General features: G+C 40.3%; 1 protein-coding gene across 3 annotated transcripts in view; it reads right to left on the bottom strand.

Moving 5' to 3' along the window:
- ARAP2 (ArfGAP with RhoGAP domain, ankyrin repeat and PH domain 2) overlaps positions 1 to 19,262 on the bottom strand; it is a 171,035-nt gene that overhangs the window by 52,574 nt on the left and 99,199 nt on the right. For all 3 annotated transcript variants that reach the window (XM_072125916.1, XM_072125929.1, XM_072125925.1), the window contains 5 exons: positions 16,700 to 16,802; positions 13,413 to 13,611; positions 11,689 to 11,752; positions 9,428 to 9,591; positions 6,933 to 7,145 (listed from right to left, as the gene is read on the bottom strand). In XM_072125916.1, the coding sequence (XP_071982017.1) occupies positions 6,933 to 7,145; positions 9,428 to 9,591; positions 11,689 to 11,752; positions 13,413 to 13,611; positions 16,700 to 16,802 (743 nt within the window). The remainder of the gene's footprint in view (positions 1 to 6,932; positions 7,146 to 9,427; positions 9,592 to 11,688; positions 11,753 to 13,412; positions 13,612 to 16,699; positions 16,803 to 19,262) is intronic.

Here is a 19,262-nt window from a genome sequence, read left to right as displayed (position 1 = left end):
ACACTGAAATATGTACAAAGGTACAAATATCTTAAAGGAAATATACCACCATAATCCATCATGATAGACCAAGGACACTTACTCATAAATCCAGGCACCGGGACTGTGGTAATCTTCTTAGATTTGTTATCCCGGCCTTCTTTCTTCTAAAACCAACTTTTAAAAGTAGGCCTCATGAGCCAAAAGAACTTGGGAGCTGTTACCAGAACCTCTCTGGGCTGTAGAATTACAAGCTGTTACACTGTACAAGAGCACATCCCCCTCCAACAGTGCAAAATTATACCTGTTGGAGAAAGGGTGGAAGTGCCAAGGGGCAGAAGGCAAAAGTGAAATGTGCTCCTGCACAATGTGTTAGCCTGTGAAGCCACAGCCCCCCAGAGCCCTTCACACTCATTAGCATAATTGTAAAAGTTGATTTTAGAAGGAAGGAGACCATTAATAAAAATATAAGCAGATTACCACAGTCACAGTGCCTGGATCTATGAGTAAGTGCCCCTGGCATACAGGATTTGATGGTAGATTTCCTTTAAGGGAGATGTTTTCCATAGCAATCTAATTCATAAATAGGATATGATGATGTACTGTGAGAGTGAAATATATCTGAGTCATGATGGTATCATTCTGTTTCTATACACTGTATGTGGTACAATTTTTAGGCACCTCAAAAACAGATGACTTCCTTTAGTCCCAATTCAGTTGTGGTTCTACTACTTGAGTGCGGGAAGCCACTGATAATCCTTCTTTATTCACCTCTGTGTCCTTAGATGAACTTAAACAATCTTATTGTCTTCTATGGTTCAACAAATGAATAGATTGATGGACAAACTGAACATTGTCCGCCAGTATTACAAGCGTCACAGTATTACTTTTGCTCCTTTATTATATATAGGTATTAACTAATACACAATGTAACACAAAATACTGTCATACAAATCTAACACTGCTGGAGTTGCAATTTTACCCATCGCTAACACCATGAGAATCACTAATTTACATATCATGACGAAAGTGTTGATTGTTAAAGCCTGACGTTAACACACATTCTATATTTGGATTTGTATGTATGCATAGGTGACAACCTGTGACTTAGAGGGTATTCTGGGACTTTTATTAAGTGGTGATGAAGAGCGAATTAAAACAAAGCCACATGCCGATATAATGTCTGGTACAATGTTGCCCCTGGCAAACTCAGAGCCATTGTGCATGACATGGCATTTTCCATCACAGTGCAGCGCTATCTGGAACTGATATGGTTGTATACTGTATTTGATTGTCTATTATTGCATTAAAGAGGACCTGTCAGGTCTAATAAACCTTCTAGGAGCACTTACTAAAGTAAGCAGCTCCCTTAGAGATAAGCTAGGAAACACTGCAGTACATAACTGTCCGAACGCCGGACAAAGCTTACAGCCGTCCGGCGTATTCATGAGGGGGCAGTCTGAGGAAGCGGTGACTGCAGCTTGCAGCCTGGTAGTCACCGCCAGCATTAGATGTGAGAAGGTCGGTCTGGGGCAGAAGCTGAGGAGAGGGGAGCACCTCGGACCTCCCTCTCATGAATATGCGGTCCGGCTTGGTTCGGCATTTGGACAACTATGTACTATGTACTGCCGTGTTTCCTAATTTACCGGTATGTTCCAATAAAGCTAACAATTTAACACTGCTATAATAGGGGTAGGGCTAGGGAACTGCTTACTATAATGTGTGATCTTAGAAGGTTTTTTGCCTGACAGGTTCTCTTTAAGGCTTCACAAATGGAAATTTTTAAACCAGATTTGTTGTTTGTGGTATAGTCCACGATAAGCAAGGCTGAAAAACAGAACAGTATAGGGTTCAATTAAAAACCTAGGGGGGGGGGTCTAAGGAGGGGTTTTAGAAGGGGGGTTTTACTTTAATTTCACATCCCCAAAAGAAATCTAGTAGCCTTCTCACCCAACCTTATTATTTTAACATCAGAATTGGATAGTTGTTTAGTTAGTTTGTTAGTTTAACATTGAGGAAGGAGTTAATTTTAGCGATGGGTATTTAATTCTACTTGTTAAGTACTGCAATGCAAAAGAGTTGGCACCCATAGCCAGGCTTAGGTTCCAAGCTACATGTGCAACGTTTACCCCATTGGGGTCTATACATAATGTGGGATCAGCAGAATTCCCTTGAACATGATTGACTGGCTGTGGTGCGGTCTAGCACCAGAAATATGTCACGGGGCTGGACAAAGAGAACTGGCACATAGTCCAACAAAGTTGCAGGTAACAGGCTGTAAATGTTCAACTGGCATTAGCTAGCAACAAAGGATAACCGGAATTTTCAGTGACATGAGGTAGAACTCCAATGATTAGCATAATAGTGCTGGCCACTCTCTTTCAGCAAGCCAGAAAGCTTATCGTAATGACCCATCCTGCAGGTCATTACACATGTCCTAATTGCTCTACCTTTAATAAGTTTACTCAAAGATGACAGTGTGCTTCTGAGAAAGTTGGTGGGGGTGTCTAGTGCTAATACCTAAAATACAGTATTCTATACTTTGACTTAATAGAGTCTAAATAGAGTAAATTAGGACAAATTATTATTATTAGTAGTAGTATAATCAATTGTCAGTGGGGCATATTTATCATAGGGCAGGAATTTGTTTTAGGAGTTAAGTCTTAGGAGTTCAATAGGAAGTCATATTTATCATGGGGTCTTAGACATCTTGATAACTGTAACACATGACGTGTTAATGTCTACATTATATGCAACATTTTAGTCAAAAAGTCGCAAATCAGCAGAGGTAATAATTTGGAGACATTTTGAGGACAGAAAACAGATATCACTGCAATGATACATCCTCCACAGTGTGTTTAACTATAGGTCCAATTTTAATTTCTCCCAACAGCTTGCAATCTAAACCTTTTCAGTGTAACTTACATACAATATTTGAATATAGAGTGATACAAAGAAAATCTACCAAAAAACACATGTTCTTCTAAACCTGACCTGGAGAAAAAAACTCAGAGGCTATTGTAGTCTGTGGGTAGTAGGCACTGCCTGAGGCATCCTAGCATGGTTTTAGTAGGTGCTGCCTTAGACATCCCCCATGTCTGTAGTAGGCGCTGCCTGAGAAATCCTAGCATGTCTGTAGTAGGTGCTGCCTGAGACATCCCACCATGTCTGTAGTAGGCACTGCCTGAGACATCCCACCATGTCTGTAGTAGGCACTGCCTGAGATATCACAGCATGTCTGTAGTAGGCACTGCCTGAGACATCCTAGCATGTCTGTAGTAAGTGTTGCTGAGACATCCCACCATGTCTGTAGTAGGCACTGACTGAGACATCCTAGCATGTCTGTAGTAGGTGCTGCCTGAGATGTCCCACCATGTCTGTAGTAGGTACTGCCTGAGACATCCCACCATGTCTGTAGTAGGCACTGCCTGAGATATAACAGCATGTCTGTAGTAGGTGCTGCCTGAGACATCCCACCATGTCTGTAGTAGGCACTTAAATTGAAGTTATAGTGGCACTTATCGATCTCTGTTAGGCCGAGTTTGAGTGCAACAACAATAGGTCCCAACACAGAGAAAGACCAAAGGTAGGAAAATAGCGATTTTATATATAGGTGTGGGCACGTTCAAAACACGGTTTCAGAAGTGAAAAAATAAGGTTTTTCATTTCTAACGGAGTGTTAGCTCTCTTTTAAAATATAACAAACATTAAATACAATTACAGCAAACAATATAGGCACATCCACATACGAATATTATATAAACCCCAGTATGGGTACAGGGACTAAATCCACCCTTTTCTATATGTGCAATGTCTTACTAACAGAGAATTAGTTCTTTTTAAATATTACAGACAATTATTATACTTATGAACAATATAGCAGTATATATCTTAATTTTCTTAAAAATACGAGGATTTGGTTTGTCCTGTTTTGTGTATAAAATATCTTTCTTTATGGAACCATATATTGTACACAATGAGAAATCCTATATTTTTATAGTGTCCCAATTTTGATTTTTAGACAAAAGGATAAGTCCTTATTGTTTGATTCCTCTAATGTTAAAAATACCAATACAAAAATGAAAAAGTAAAAAATAAAAAGTTGCATGCATAAAAAATGAAAAAGTTAAGAAGATAACATTTTTTGAGGGTAAATTGGTATCCAGGAGGTTTTAATATTGCACAAGGTGTAGGGCCCTACACCTGTGTAGACTCTTACAGATCGTTTTCAATAATACTTGAAGTTTAAACACTCACAGTTGGTTGATCGCATATGGCTGTTTGGACACTCACGGTTATTTTAGGAATATTCAGATTCTGTAAGAGTCTAATGGCTATGGCTAAACGCGCTTCGAAGCGCGATGCTTCTTCCTCAGTAGCTTTGCAATCCTCACAATTGCAAAGCTACTGAGGAAGAAGCATCGCGCTTCGAAATGCGTTTAGCCATAGCCATTAGACTCTTACAGAATCTGAATATTCCTAAAATTGGATTTACCAAATACAACTATAGGAAGACTTTCACTTACGAGACGCTAGTGGGCTGGAGTCCATCATTCAGAACTCTGCACACCAACGAGCGCAACATCATCCGCGCAACGGCAACCGCAGAGTCCGCGTTGTGAAAGGAAGAGACCGAAAAGTGGGGAACGTACAAACTTACTTCTCTTGGTAGCGTTCCCGGAGGACACACATGGACGCCGTTGCACGTGGAGGATGCCATCGCGCATTGAAAGCGGCCAACAAGGAATCCCTATAATATTGGGCGTCTCCAGATATCTCTGCTCACTAGAAGCAGCAACACGAACATAGAGACAGCCATATGTGACCAACTAACCGTGAGTGTCCAAACAGCCATATGCGATCAACCAACTGTGAGTGTTTAAACTTCAAGTATTATTGAAAACGATCTGTAAGAGTCTACACAGGTGTAGGGCCCTACACCTTGTGCAATATTAAAACCTCCTGGATACCAATTTACCCTCAAAAAATGTTATCTTCTTAACTTTTTCATTTTTTATGCATGCAACTTTTTATTTTTTACTTTTTACTTTTTCATTTTTGTATTGGTATTTTTAACATTAGAGGAATCAAACAATAAGGACTTATCCTTTTGTCTAAAAATCAAAATTGGGACACTATAAAAATATAGGATTTCTCATTGTGTACAATATATGGTTCCATAAAGAAAGATATTTTATACACAAAACAGGACAAACCAAATCCTCGTATTTTTAAGAAAATTAAGATATATACTGCTATATTGTTCATAAGTATAATAATTGTCTGTAATATTTAAAAAGAACTAATTCTCTGTTAGTAAGACATTGCACATATAGAAAAGGGTGGATTTAGTCCCTGTACCCATACTGGGGTTTATATAATATTCGTATGTGGATGTGCCTATATTGTTTGCTGTAATTGTATTTAATGTTTGTTATATTTTAAAAGAGAGCTAACACTCCGTTAGAAATGAAAAACCTTATTTTTTCACTTCTGAAACCGTGTTTTGAACGTGCCCACACCTATATATAAAATCTGTAGTAGGCACTGCCTGAGACATCCTAGCATGTCTGTAGTAGGTGTTGCCTGAGACATCCCACCATGTCTGTAGTAGGCACTGCCTGAGATATCACAGCATGTCTGTAGTAGGTGTTGCTGAGACATCCCACCATGTCTGTAGTAGGCACTGACTGAGACATCCTAGCATGTCTGTAGTAGGCACTGCCTGAGATATCCCACCATGTCTGTAGTAGCCATTGCCGGAGACATCCAACCATGTCTGTAGTAGCCATTGCCGGAGACATCCTAGCATGTCTGTAGTAGGTGTTGCTGAGACATCCCACCATGTCTGTAGTAGGCACTGACTGAGACATCCTAGCATGTCTGTAGTAGGTGCTGCCTGAGATATCCCACCATGTCTGTAGTAGCCATTGCCGGAGACATCCAACCATGTCTGTAGTAGCCATTGCCGGAGACATCCTAGCATGTCTGTAGTAGCCATTGCCGGAGACATCCTAGCATGTCTGTAGTATCCATTGCTGGAGACATCCTAGCATGTCTGTAGTAGCCATTGCCGGAGACATCCTAGCATGTCTGTAGTAGGCATTTCCTGAGAAATCTTAGCATGTTTGTAGTAGGTTTTGCCTGAGATATCTAAGAACCGCTTTAGTAGGCTCTGCCTGAGACATCGTAGCATGTCTGTAGTTGGTGCTGCCTGAGACATCTAAGCATGTTTGTAGTAGGCTCTGCCTGAGATATCTTAGCACGTGTGCAGTAGGCTCTGCCTGAGACATTTTAGCATGTCTGTAGTAAGCACTTCCTGAGACATCCTAGCACGTCTGTAGTAGGCTCTGCCTCAGACATCTAAGCATGTTTGTAGTAGGTGCTTCCTGAGACATCCCACCATGTCTGTAGTAGGCACTTCCTGAGATATCACAGCATGTCTGTAGTAGGCACTGCCTGAGATATCACAGCATGTCTGTAGAAGGTGCTTCCTGAGATATCTTAGCATGTGTGCAGTAGGCTCTGCCTGAGACATTTTAGCAGCCTCTAGGGCACATGTTCTACTTCAAGACTGGAAAGTAAAGTAACGCCGGTGATGTACCAATCATATGTTCACAGACTGAGGCTCCGTACAGCACAGATGAAATCATCTTTAAAAACATTACAAGAATAAATGTAGACGCTTAATGTAACAGTTTGTATCTGATAACATATGTTGCTTATATTATCAGCTTTCTGTAAAGTGGTAGGTTCAAGGTACTGTATTCGCTGACAGCAGGAGGCTTCATTCTAATTTTACAGCATAGGAAGCTTCCTCTAATAGCATTATGTCTGCAGTCTCAAGGGAGTTTCAGCAAAAATCTTTCACTTAAATAAACATCTTTTACTTAGTAGATGCATTCGTTCAAATGAATAATGAAACAGCTATTTCTGGAACACAGTGTCATTACCTAGGGCAGAGATCCAATATGGATAAAGTTCTTTTGTCAGAAGTGCATCATCTATTTCATATAAGAAACATTTCAGGACATCAGTCACATCTTCCAGCTGATGTCTTCCGACTTTTAGCTTAATGCTCCGTGCATCCTTTTTAAAGTCTTCTAACAACTCTCTTACTTTAAGTGGGTTCCCGTCCTTCAGATACAGAGATTTGCTCCCTAAACCTTAATAGAAAGGGACAGGAAAATAAACATGTCTGAGCGAATTATAATAATGTATGTTACAATGATGTATGAAGTATGTAAACAGTCTTGTAAGTTATACTCTGCACAAATTACATTACATCACGTCTTGCCAAAATATAGAAAAGCAAGTAAAGAAAATCTGCTCAGCTCCTCCTGCTCTATATCATAATGCCTGTAGATAGGACACTATGTACAATCTCCTCAGCTTCTTCTGCTCTGTAACATGCTGCCTGCAGATAGGACACTATGTACAATCTGCTCAGCTCCTTCTGCTCTATAACATGTTGCTTGCAGATAGGACACTATGTACAATCTGCTCAGTTCCTCCTGCTCTATAACATGCTGCCTGTACATAGGACACTATGTACAATCTACTCAGCTCCTTCTGCTCTATAACATAGTTCCTGCAGATAGGACACTACGTACAATCTGCTCAGCTTGTTCTGCTCTATAACATTCTGCCAGCAGATAGGACACTATGTACAATCTGCTCAGTTCCTCCTGCTCTATAGCATGCTGCCTGTAGATAGGACACTATAACCAATCAGGTTAACTCCTCCTGTTTTATAACATGTTGCCTGCAGATAGGACACTATGTACAATCTACTCAGTTCCTCCTGTTCTGTAACATGATGCCTGCAGATAGGACACTATGTACAATCAGCTTAACTCCTCCTGTTTTATAACATACTGCCTGCAGATAGAATACTATGTACTGTCTGATCAGTTCCTCCTGCTCTACAACATGATGCCAGTAGATACTGTAGGTCAAAGTTTTCTATCTACTCAACTCTACATAAAGCCCTTGCAGAGGATGAAAACAAATTCGGGAAAATACTGGAAGGCAAGGTTTAAGCCCCCTCCCTCCCTTCACATGCATAGGGGAACAGTATTTTCGCATATGTCCAATATTAGGGAACAGGAGAATTCGTTCTGAATAGTTTCAGAATTTTTAATGCTGCCATGGAAATTCACTGCAAAGGGGTCTACTGAGGCTCTGTCGCCAAGGGGCCTACTGAAACCTGGAGCCTACTCTGATGCCCATGGATATTTCCATGCAACCAACAGTTACCTATAAGTATCCTCTATTGCCAAATGTGTTGCCAGGCTCCAAGGTTTCACAATGGGGGTAATTTACTAAGGGCCCGATTCACGTTTTCCCGACGTGTTACCTGAATATTTCCGATTCGCGCCGATTTCCCCTGAGTTGCCCCGGGATTTTGGCGCACGCGATCGGTTTGTGGCGCATCGGCGTAGGCATGCACGCGACGGAAATCGGGGGGCGCGGCCGAATGAAAACCCGACGGATTCGGAAAAACCACCGCATTTAAAAAAAAATGTGTTGCGGAGCTTGCACTTACCTTCACTAGGAATAGGCCGGTGAACTTGAGTGCGTTCCGATGCTCTTCAGCGCAGCAGTGCCACCTGGTGGACGTCGGAGGAACTGCCTTAATGAATTCCGGCCGGACCCGAATCCACCGCAGAGAACGCGCCGCTGGATCGCGATTGGACCGGGTAAGTAAATCTGCCCCAATGTGTTTGTTCTAAAAACAATTGAACTTTACAACCAGCTAGTAGCCAATAAGAAACATTGAACAACCCCTCCCCCCGCCCCTTAGCACACATCTATTAAATGCATCTATCATTGATTTGTGTTTCTATATGATATGAACTGATTTTTATGCTCAACTATACAAAATAATTCCGATGTGATAAAAAAAAACTTCTTTTCTATAGTATTTCATTGTATTCTATTCTACCTTCATGTGAATTTATACAAACAACTGACATTGTGACAGTATATGAAGGGGAAAGGCTAAGTATTGTCCCGAGCTCAGACCTTGTAGCAGAATTGCACTGTATTGTGTGTACGCTGCATGGATTGTACTGCCGCTTTTTATGTGGAAATGTGATGATGTCTGCTATTACAATGACAACTTTGTCCTAATCCGTCCCCCAGCCCCAGCTCATAATGTTACAGTGTACTTAGGGATAAAAGTCTGTAAATAATTCTTGTTAGACAAACCGCACATTCAGGTTTTATAGTTATTGTGGCGGCCTATTCCAACACACATCGGCAGTGCAGATCTAAAAGCAGAAGGTTGATTATAATTGCCGAGGAAACAACAAGCCTCCAAATCCAACTTTTCTCATTTTAATTAATATACATGTATTGAAAAAAATACAGATTTTTAGCAGTCTCACAAATAACTAATATCATTTAGAAACAATCTGCTGAGCATAAAGTCTGTATTACCCACCATACTGTGTAACAAATGCCATACAGCTGTTCACAATAATAGGAATGTTGTTTTTGCGGAGCTGCTGATCCTGTAGTGCATTGCCATCTGTACCTGCTGCTTTTTCAATTGCACAATGCCAGACCATGAAATCCAGAATTGTGTGTCCGTGGATGTATAATGTCCTGCACATTGCAAAAAAAAACAAGTTAGGCAAAGTAGATTTGGGACATAAATGCAATATGGATAAAATAAAAGATGGACATTTTGTACAAGTTGGGTATAAAATCCAAGATGCCCCAAGCCATCAGTCTTTACGAGAGTAAGTGAAGAAACCTTAGTTAAGGCACGGCTGGACAAATATTGTTGCCTAAATGTTCTTTTTTCCCTCAAAAAAAATTCTTGAAATAACAAGATATAGTAGCAAGGCTTTTATTTTGTCATCATCTGTCTGGGGTCCCACAGTTCCACTTATATAAGACAATTTATGATATCGGTGCTGTGTAGTGTAGCTGAGTGTAGAAGCTAAACCAGCCACCATTTCTGCCCATAACACAGCCTAGACCAGTGATGGCGAACCTTTTAGCGAGCCAAGTTCCCAAACTGCAACCCAAAACCCCCCTTATTTATTGCGAGGTGCCAAGCAAAAATTAAAGCAGTAACTTATTGCTCTTTGTTCCTCAACAACCTGCGATCATATTGGCCCTTCTCAGGACAATTCTCTGTACACAGAGAATCGTGGGGCCAGCAGAAGAACCTCCAAAGAAAATTCGGCCCTGTCTACTCATTCTCCCTCCTACATTCCCAAGTAGCGAGGTCAGTATCACTTTAATATATTACTGAAAGCAGCATCTTTTAAGTTGCTTGGAACTGCAGGAAGATTCTTTGAGTCCTGTCTGATGTGCTGGGGTGATGGCCTGGGTGCCCACAAAAAGGGCTCTGAGTGCCGCCTCTGGCACCCATGCCATAGGTTCGCCACCACTGGCCTAGACTGACTTAGCTACCAAAATGATGACACGTCAATGAAAGGTATATGTCAAAGCTTGAAAAAAAGCCACCATATATGCCACCTACATGCTATGTTGGCACATAGTTGCTCATTAGCTCTAGCTTGTGACTGATGCAGGTTATGGAGCAAATATACTCTCAAGAAAGGCTGAGCATCAGATCCTCTAAGTATATAATGGGCCACGTGTGGGGTGGGGGCAGCTCTGGATAACTGCCCCCAGTGTCCTGTATCCGGGCCATGAAACTCATCGACAAAAGATCATTGGAACAGTATTTGGTGACTAAATATAAGCATGGAATGACAAATCCCTTCAAGGATTCCGTTGCCAATACAGGTGGTCCCCTACTTAAGAACACCCAACTTACAAATGAGAAAGCACATCATGATAGTAGTTCTTTGAGCGGCCTCCATCCTAACCAAGTGGGCAGGGAGGCAACAGAGTGGACAATGCCAGCCTTCACATGGGCCGGCTTGGGGCACATAGTTACACCTAGATAAAATTATGTTATTTAGAATTGTTTCCCCAAAATCGCTTCCTCATCCAATCTCTATGTAACTATATCCTGCCCTAGTTCTAAGTATTTTTTTTTTCATTTTCTGAATTTAACATTTTTAAAGAAAATTCACTGTAGACCACAACCATTAAAATAGTGAAGAGAAAGGTATTAAGTGTAAGCGCTCAAATTTAATTTTCTAACAATTCCTCTTTTTTTGGACTGAAATTTACAAAAAACAGATATACTTAGTGTAAGACCTTAGGAAGTGATCTATTTTTCCTGCTGCCTACCTACTCCCTGTATTGTCAGAACTGTATATTTTATAATTGGAACCCCAGTCAATTTTTTTGATCTCTATGACAATTGTATTTTAAAAAATCTTTCGTTGTCATAAGAGCCAGAATTAACAATAAATCTTAATTGCAGACACCAGTGATAACTGTTATAGCTGATTATTGTAGCCTAAAGCTAAAGTACAGTAAATTACCAACATTCAGAGGGCTGTTTGTAACTAGGGGTCGTCTGTAAGTCAGGTGTTCTTAAGTAGGGGACCGCCTGTACTGTATTAAGTAAAGATTTGTCTGCAAATCTCCTTTAAATTTTGTCTACGTTTAAGAAAAACATTTGTCACAAAATATATTTATATATTGTGTCTCACAAATTCTAGGGGTAGCGTTTGCTTAATTAAAAAGTGAAAAATGGTCCCTCTCGCTTGTCACATTTGTTTTCAACACCTTCTGTATAAATAATGTAACATCATTTTGTAAAATTATTACCTTCCATTTTCAACCAGTAATACAGGATTTCTCTTTTCTCCATTTATCATAGTTGAACTTCGAGCTAGCAAACAAACATGTAATAAGATAAATTATGGATCCTTTAAATGTTCCCTGAATTTGTGTCACATATATTACATACATAGTGATAATAAAGACAAGTTGATTGTTTATCGAGGTGACATAAAGGGAACCTGTCAACACACGGAGGCCACCAAACTGCAAATAGTAACTAATATTGTATGTTAAAAGTGTCCAAGTGCTGTTCTTCTTAAAGGTTTACACATTGTACCAAAATGAACCTAGGGTGGAGCTCAATTATGTAGTCAAGCTTACCCCTCACACGTCTGCTCTGCCCCTCAATGACTACATCCCACTATCCCTTTCGCAAAGTTCTACGCCATCGCAGTGCACCTATAGTTATGGGGTCAGTCATTTGTCTCTCTGGATGGTGGTGGTTGGTTTTCAAGTGCACTGTGCATGCGCCACTTCAGTGCCATAATAGCTAGTCATTCTAATGTTGCTTGATGATTAAAGGAAATTTACCATTTGCTTTTATGCATTGTGAAACAAAAATTCCTTGAGAATGCTGTAGCTAGACTGATGCAGAAACATATCTTGTTTAAGCGCTAAATTGAGTGTTGAGTTTTCTGCTAAAAAAAACAATTATAAATTATGATAATGAGGCTCTGTCGCTCCTGTGGGTGACTCGGCGCTTCTCCTCTTACCCTAATTATGCACTGCTTCACAGAACGCTGTGTTTACTTTGTTGTCCCTAACAGGCAGAAGTAATCAATCGCTGCACCATCCCCCAGCTGCTGTGTATGAGTCATCCAGCTCAGGATGATTAGTCCTGTCTGGACAGTTCGGGAAGCTCTGTGTAATGTGATTGTGAATTGCAGGCTGCTTGGAACTCAGGTTTCCCAAGGTCCTCAATTTTATAATTGTTTTTGGAGCAAAACCACTCGGATCAGGGATTAAACAATATATGTTTCTGCATAAGTGTAGCTACAGCATTCTCAAGGTTTTTTTGGGTTCATAGTGCATAAAAATGGTAGATTTCCTTTAAGTGTGTGTGTGCACGCTCAATCACAGATATCTTGCTATTATTCCACACACTTAGGCACAAGATAAGACACTAGTAGAGCCCAGAGGTGAAGATTGGTGCTGGAATCACAGGCGCATTACACAGGATGAGTGTGAAATAGTCACTGAGGTGCTTTGTTAGGAAACAGGTCAAATGCCAGGAGGGGAAGGAGACTGACTGTATGGTTGTGGTCCCCATCTCCTTGACTTTATCTTAGAAAGCAAGAGGAGGATTAAAATTGTATTTATAAAAATTATGATATATATAGGAACAAGAAAAACAGCACAGGACATGGAATACTATTAACATAACAGAATAAGGTATCATATGTGGCTTGGGCGGCCTTGGTGTGGTGACAATATCTATGATGAAAGTATCCCTACACCCATTAAAAGGGTAATTTCTACTTTCTACTTTAGAGGTGTGTCATTCTAAATTTGAATATACTACCCAGCAATTCTCTTCTATACATTTAGAACTTATCAGAAATATCTTCATATTTTTTTTTTTTAAATCCAGTTATCCTTGCCATTCCAGCTTCATTAAAAATCAGCTAGAGCAATGTAGACAGTGGATCCAAGCTTATTAGCACTAAATATTTTTTTCTACAAGCATAGCAAGAGGTGAATTATCTTACTCAGTTCCTGCAATTTCTTCAGATGTATTATATCTCCTTGACCATTTCCTTGCCCATGACTGTAGTGTAGACATGTTTTCTCCAAGGCAAACCAAGCTTCTTTCCACTCCATACGGCTGTAAGTGTCTTTGTAGTATAAATATCCAAGTAAATCAAATTCCAAGTCTGTTAAATATTCATCTACAGCAGGTACAAAATTCTAGAAAAAGAAAGTATAAAATACCTTAAACTGTTAAAAATAACTAAGAAATGTGGCTATAAATCACAAAATTATAGTGTATTTTTACTTCCTCCTCTGCTGCAAATGCCAACTGCACGACCCCATGAGTGGTGTTGGCTAGACCCAAACCACCAAGTTCAGGTTCATACCAAAATGTGCAGCTTCGGGTCCGCTAGACCTGACCCTGAACCTCATTAGAAGCTTGGGGCTGGACCCCTTTTTCCCTGCTGTGAACAACCACTATCATTGCTGGAACTGATCGTCGGTGTTGACTCTTTAAATGCAATGGCAAAGTCAGCAGAGGCATTTAAATTACTCGCGTCCGTGTATTATTTTGGGAAGGATCGCTCCCCGATGATGACTTTACCACTGGCATTTACCACAGTTACCACCCGCACATCACTACCTATGAGTTTATAGGGAACTGGTGGACATGATTAGTAACTTCCTGCATGTGACAGGTGACTGTTGGAGTAAAATGGGTATCTGCAGAACATCCAACTCTTTTTGTCCGCTACCATCTACCATAAGCTGAAAATGGTGGGCTGATACATTCAAAATTCTGAGTTTGCCGAACATTCCTTTCATGTTAATGGCTACTATATGAATCAAGGATGAGAAGATTTAGAGAAAGGAGCTTGTGTAGGAATCAGACCAAAAATTTGATGTAGAAGTGAATGTCATAGTCAAGGCATATGAACAGGTGAGGTAGAACATGAATCGAGGACAGTGTAAGTATATATCAGTCTCAAAAGGATGGGCCAAGAATTAGTAGCTGATGCCAAGAGTACACAGTAGAACGATCAAGAATCTAACAAAAAATATTATAATTTTGGAGCAAATAAGACAGATCCAAGACTTTAAAGAACCAAGGGCAAATGAGACCAAAGTGCTGGAGAATAATGGGGCCGATTTACTTACCCGGTCCATTCGCAATCCAGCGGCGCGTTCTCTGTGGTGGATACGGATCCGGCTGGGATCCAGGTAGTTCCTCCGACGTCCACCAGGTGGCGCTTCTACGCTGAAGTTCCCCGGAATGCACTGATCTTCACCAAGCCGGACCGAGTGAAGGTAAGCGCGAGTCCCGTGACCCTTTTCTTTTTTTAAATGCGGCGTTTTTTCCGAATCCGTCGGGTTTTCGTTCGGCCACGCCCCCCCTTATTTCCGTTGCGTTCATGCCAGCGCCAATGCGTAACAATCCAATCGCGTGCGGCAAAATCCCGGGGCAATTCAGGGGAAATCGGAAATATTCGGGTAACACGTCGGGAAAACACGAATCGGGCCCTTAGTAAATGACCCCCAATGTCTAGAAGTTGCAGACAGAAACATGTGGATTGGCGACTGAAGTAGAATCCTTAGCTTCTTAAATAACCTTCACTGCAATTACAAAAACATGGCTGCCTGATATAGTACAAAAAAAAAACATGTCCACTCTGCAGTGAAGCTAATACCATACACCATTAGATACGATGTTACCTCTATGTTACTATGGCAAATCTGTCTTCATCAATGAAGATGGGTCTTTCTTTCCTTTCCTGTTTGTAACATAACTGTGAGTGTTAACCCTTGCTGCACCCACTCTGTAGCATGCAAACATCAAGCTGAAAATAGTTAATCCTCCCACCTCAGAGCTTTTTAACCAAACACAGGGAGATTAGAATTGAGCCCATGCAGCCTCCATAGACATGCACTGTACAGGCCAGAATGAACTCATTTGCTTTAAGCATGATAAACCAGGAGCACTTACTCATAGATGCAGGCACAGTGACTGCGGTAATCTTCATATATTTATTATCCATAGCCTTCTCCCTTCTAAAATCAACTTTTATAATTAGACTTATGAACCAAATGGGCTCTTGGGGGCTTAATCAGAGCCCGTCATTCTGAAGCATGGAAGGCCTCTGATAACACCCCCAGAGCCCTTCTGGCTCAATAGCATAATTTTAAAATTTGATTTTAATAGGAATGAGACCATGGATAACAAATATAAGAAGATTGCCACAGTCATGCTTCCTGGATCTATGAGTAAGTGTCCCTGGTTTTTCATGCTTGATTCTGATGGTAGATTTACATTAAAGGAAACCTGTCATCATACCCTAAGGTCGATCTGGAGGCAGGTTCCTGTATTTAGTGGGAGCTCTATGATTTTCTAGTAAAATTTTTGGTGCCACAGATCTATGTAAAAAGTTTATCTTATCAATATGCTAATCTTCTTTGGAGGCTACTGGGGAGAAGAGAAGCCGCGCTGTGGAACAGGAGCAATGGCTACTCTTCTGTGCTGCGTGCTGAAGACTGCCTGTAGGAGGGATCGAAAGAGGCTGCGGGTGCGTGGAGTTGCTGACAGCTCCACTCCATGGCATGGCTACTCCACACCCTAGTAGCTTCCAGAGAAAATTTACATATTGATAAGATAAACTTTTAAAATAGATCTGGAGCACTAAAAGTTTTACTAAAAAAACATTGGGCTGCCACAAAATAATGGAACCTGCCACCAAATCTACCTTGTTAAGTAGATTTGTGATGGTAGGTTTCCTTCAAAGGTAAGGCGAATTCTACAAAGTTGAGAAAACAATAGCACAGCAATGAGAATGAAATATAATATATAAATTTCTATGAAGTTTTAAAAAAAATTGGTCTCCATATGTGAGTACACAAAGTAATCATTAATATTTTAATTAACAAAAGTATTTTCTGGAAATTTTTCATTGAATCACATTCATATTTCTTCCAGGCGACATATTGTTATAAGTCTGTTAAGCTGCTTGTTTCACACCAATAATTCTCACAAAGTGCTACAGTTGGAAATCCATTTGCAATATCTTAGAACATTAGCAACTTTTCATGCACGTTCAGAATGTACTTTCCCTTAAGCATCGTAAATATAAATTAATAGATAAAAAAACATCAAATAAAAAACACACATTTTAAAGTACGCTGCAAAACTTATATAAATAAATACATTGGAAAACGTTAAAGCTGGTTCCTTTGAGACCCTACCGTTAACTGTGCCAATTTATTTTATGCTAATGCCTTAGGCTTTACTTTATCAAATAATTATCAGTATTACCTTAGATATTGCCTTGGCCCATTCTCTCTGAGACTCTGAATTCTCAGCTCCAAAAAGAAACATACGTTCCGACAATAAGTAGATCTCAAAGGTAAATACGGCCCTAGAGCAAACATAAAAAAAAGTTGTACTGTATTTAGATCCCATAATCTAACATAGCCAGAGGCCGAATTCCTGTCAATAGCGTTTGCAGTTTTACGCCTTGGTAGAATATTTACTCATATCTGTAAGTGAGGAGAAAAATTTCTAATAATGTCTGATATATTGAACGCTTGAGAAATAGCCCCATTTAGAGAAACCACCGGCGCTTATATCGCATATACAACAACCTTAAAGGGCACCTACCACCACAAATCTACCTATAAAGGTAGATTGGGTGGTAGGTGGATCATTGGGACGTGAGGATAGCCCTTTTAAGGGCTAATCCTCACGTCCCTGCACTTTTTTGAGAACTTTAATTTGATATTTATTCAAATGTACTTATGTGGCTACCGGGGCGTGGAGTAGCCGCTTATGAGATTACACGAGGCGGCTACTCCACGCCCCGGTAGCCACTTTACTCCTCCTACTCACCCATCTTCGGCGCGCAGCTCCGCGTAGCTGCGCGCCCTCGTCCGGCGAGCCTGCCGTCTGCGCATGCGCAGAAGAGCAGGCCCGCGCCTGCGCGGTCACAACTCCGAAACAGGCGCGGGCCTGCTCTTCTGCGCATGCGCAGACGGCAGGCTCGCCGGACGAGGGCGCGCAGCTACGCGGAGCTGCGCGCCGAAGATGGGTGAGTAGGAGGAGTAAAGTGGCTACCGGGGCGTGGAGTAGCCGCCTCGTGTAATCTCATAAGCGGCTACTCCACGCCCCGGTAGCCACATAAGTACATTTGAATAAATATCAAATTAAAGTTCTCAAAAAAGTGCAGGGACGTGAGGATTAGCCCTTAAAAGGGCTATCCTCACGTCCCAATGATCCACCTACCACCCAATCTACCTTTATAGGTAGATTTGTGGTGGTAGGTTCCCTTTAAATTTTCAGTTTTTTAACCAAGAGTCCTGAAAACAATTATATTAAATCCCCAGTAAAGACTTTAGGCTTCTGCTCACAAATAGTCAATAACCACTTAGAAGTTTTTTGTCTTCTTCGACTAAACGCCTATTTGTTCTCGCAATATATCAGATACAATTATTTTATAGATTTACAGCTCATTTCCTAAAGCTATTTAAAAGTAGCGCTCATTTAAAAAACACGGCTAGATTATCCTTGCGGAAAACTTTGATATAGAGACATATTACTTAATTTTTTTTATATATACATAAATATAAATGATTGAAATTAATAACAAGCGTTATCTTCGATATAATGATCGTTGCTGTTTAGATTTCTTCAGCTTTACGCCGAGAAATATGTGTTCAATCAGTGAAACTCCAGTGTATAGTGCGGTGGCAGAATAAAAATGTAATAGAGATTAATGCCATCAATTTTGGAGGTATTCTTTCCACTCCAATGGTACGAAGAGTGGAGGGAGTTGATGGCGAGAATTAATGTAACCGAGTTAGTGAGATAGCGAACGCATCATTTCCGAAAATGCAAAATGTTGCTAATAATGAATAGTATAAAACATTTAAAAGGCGAAAGTTGCATTGTGCTCGGAGAAAGAAGAAATCATTTTGTTCTATACCAAGGAAAACAAACCTCAGACAGCGTTTTATGTGTCGTTTCCTGCAAGCTCCTTGGAGTAAATTGGCAGTCTGACATGTGCTATATTTGTAATTACCTCTAAAGTTAAAATACACTTAGTTATGTTTTAAAAGGCCTCTCAGACAAATTACAGCAGCTAAATACACAACCCTCGCTGCGTTCCATTGATCATGCTAAAAGCAATCCATTTTAGTTAAAACTAATTATTGTTCGGTGGAAAACAGAAGTATTTTATTGCGTCCATTAGTGGAAAATTATTCTGATTGCTGCCCTTTAGACTGTAGTATGGGGTAGATGCAATGTATTTTTTCCAAGAAACTGAAAATGGATGAAAATAGCTGCACTAGGTTTAAAAAAAAAACTAAAAAAAGATGGAAAAAAATCTAATGGATGCTCAAGGTAAAATGTTAAGTAAATGCGGTGACGGGTGACATTTACTAAAGCTGAATCTCTTTGCTGTTTGTGACAATTGCGTATTATTAATTGCATTTCATGTTCTACATTATTGTTAAAGGGGGTGGGTCACTTTACTTTATGCATTTTTGTCATGTATATTAGGGGGGGCAGGATATTAGATAACTTACCAATATACACCTATTAAAAGTTCTGCACCACTTTCTTGAAATGTTTAGTAAAGCCCCTGGTTTCATAAATGTCTTTTACCTCATCTGCTGCCATTCCTGTCCATAAAATGGCTTCACATTGAGGGTCACATGCGCCAAACTCTCCATGACAACTCTACCTTCCAGGACCTTATGATAGTATTTAAAAATTTAAGCTTAACCCCTTAAGGACGCAGGTTTTTTTTGGTCATTTCTCGCTCTCTACATTCAAAAATCCATAACTTTTTCATTTTTACGTGTACAGACCTGTGTGA

This window comes from Engystomops pustulosus, chromosome 1 (assembly GCF_040894005.1).
Source record: "Engystomops pustulosus chromosome 1, aEngPut4.maternal, whole genome shotgun sequence".
NCBI lineage: Eukaryota > Metazoa > Chordata > Amphibia > Anura > Leptodactylidae > Engystomops > Engystomops pustulosus.
Note: the sequence above shows the minus strand (reverse complement) of the source record. Positions and strands in the feature narration are given on the sequence as shown.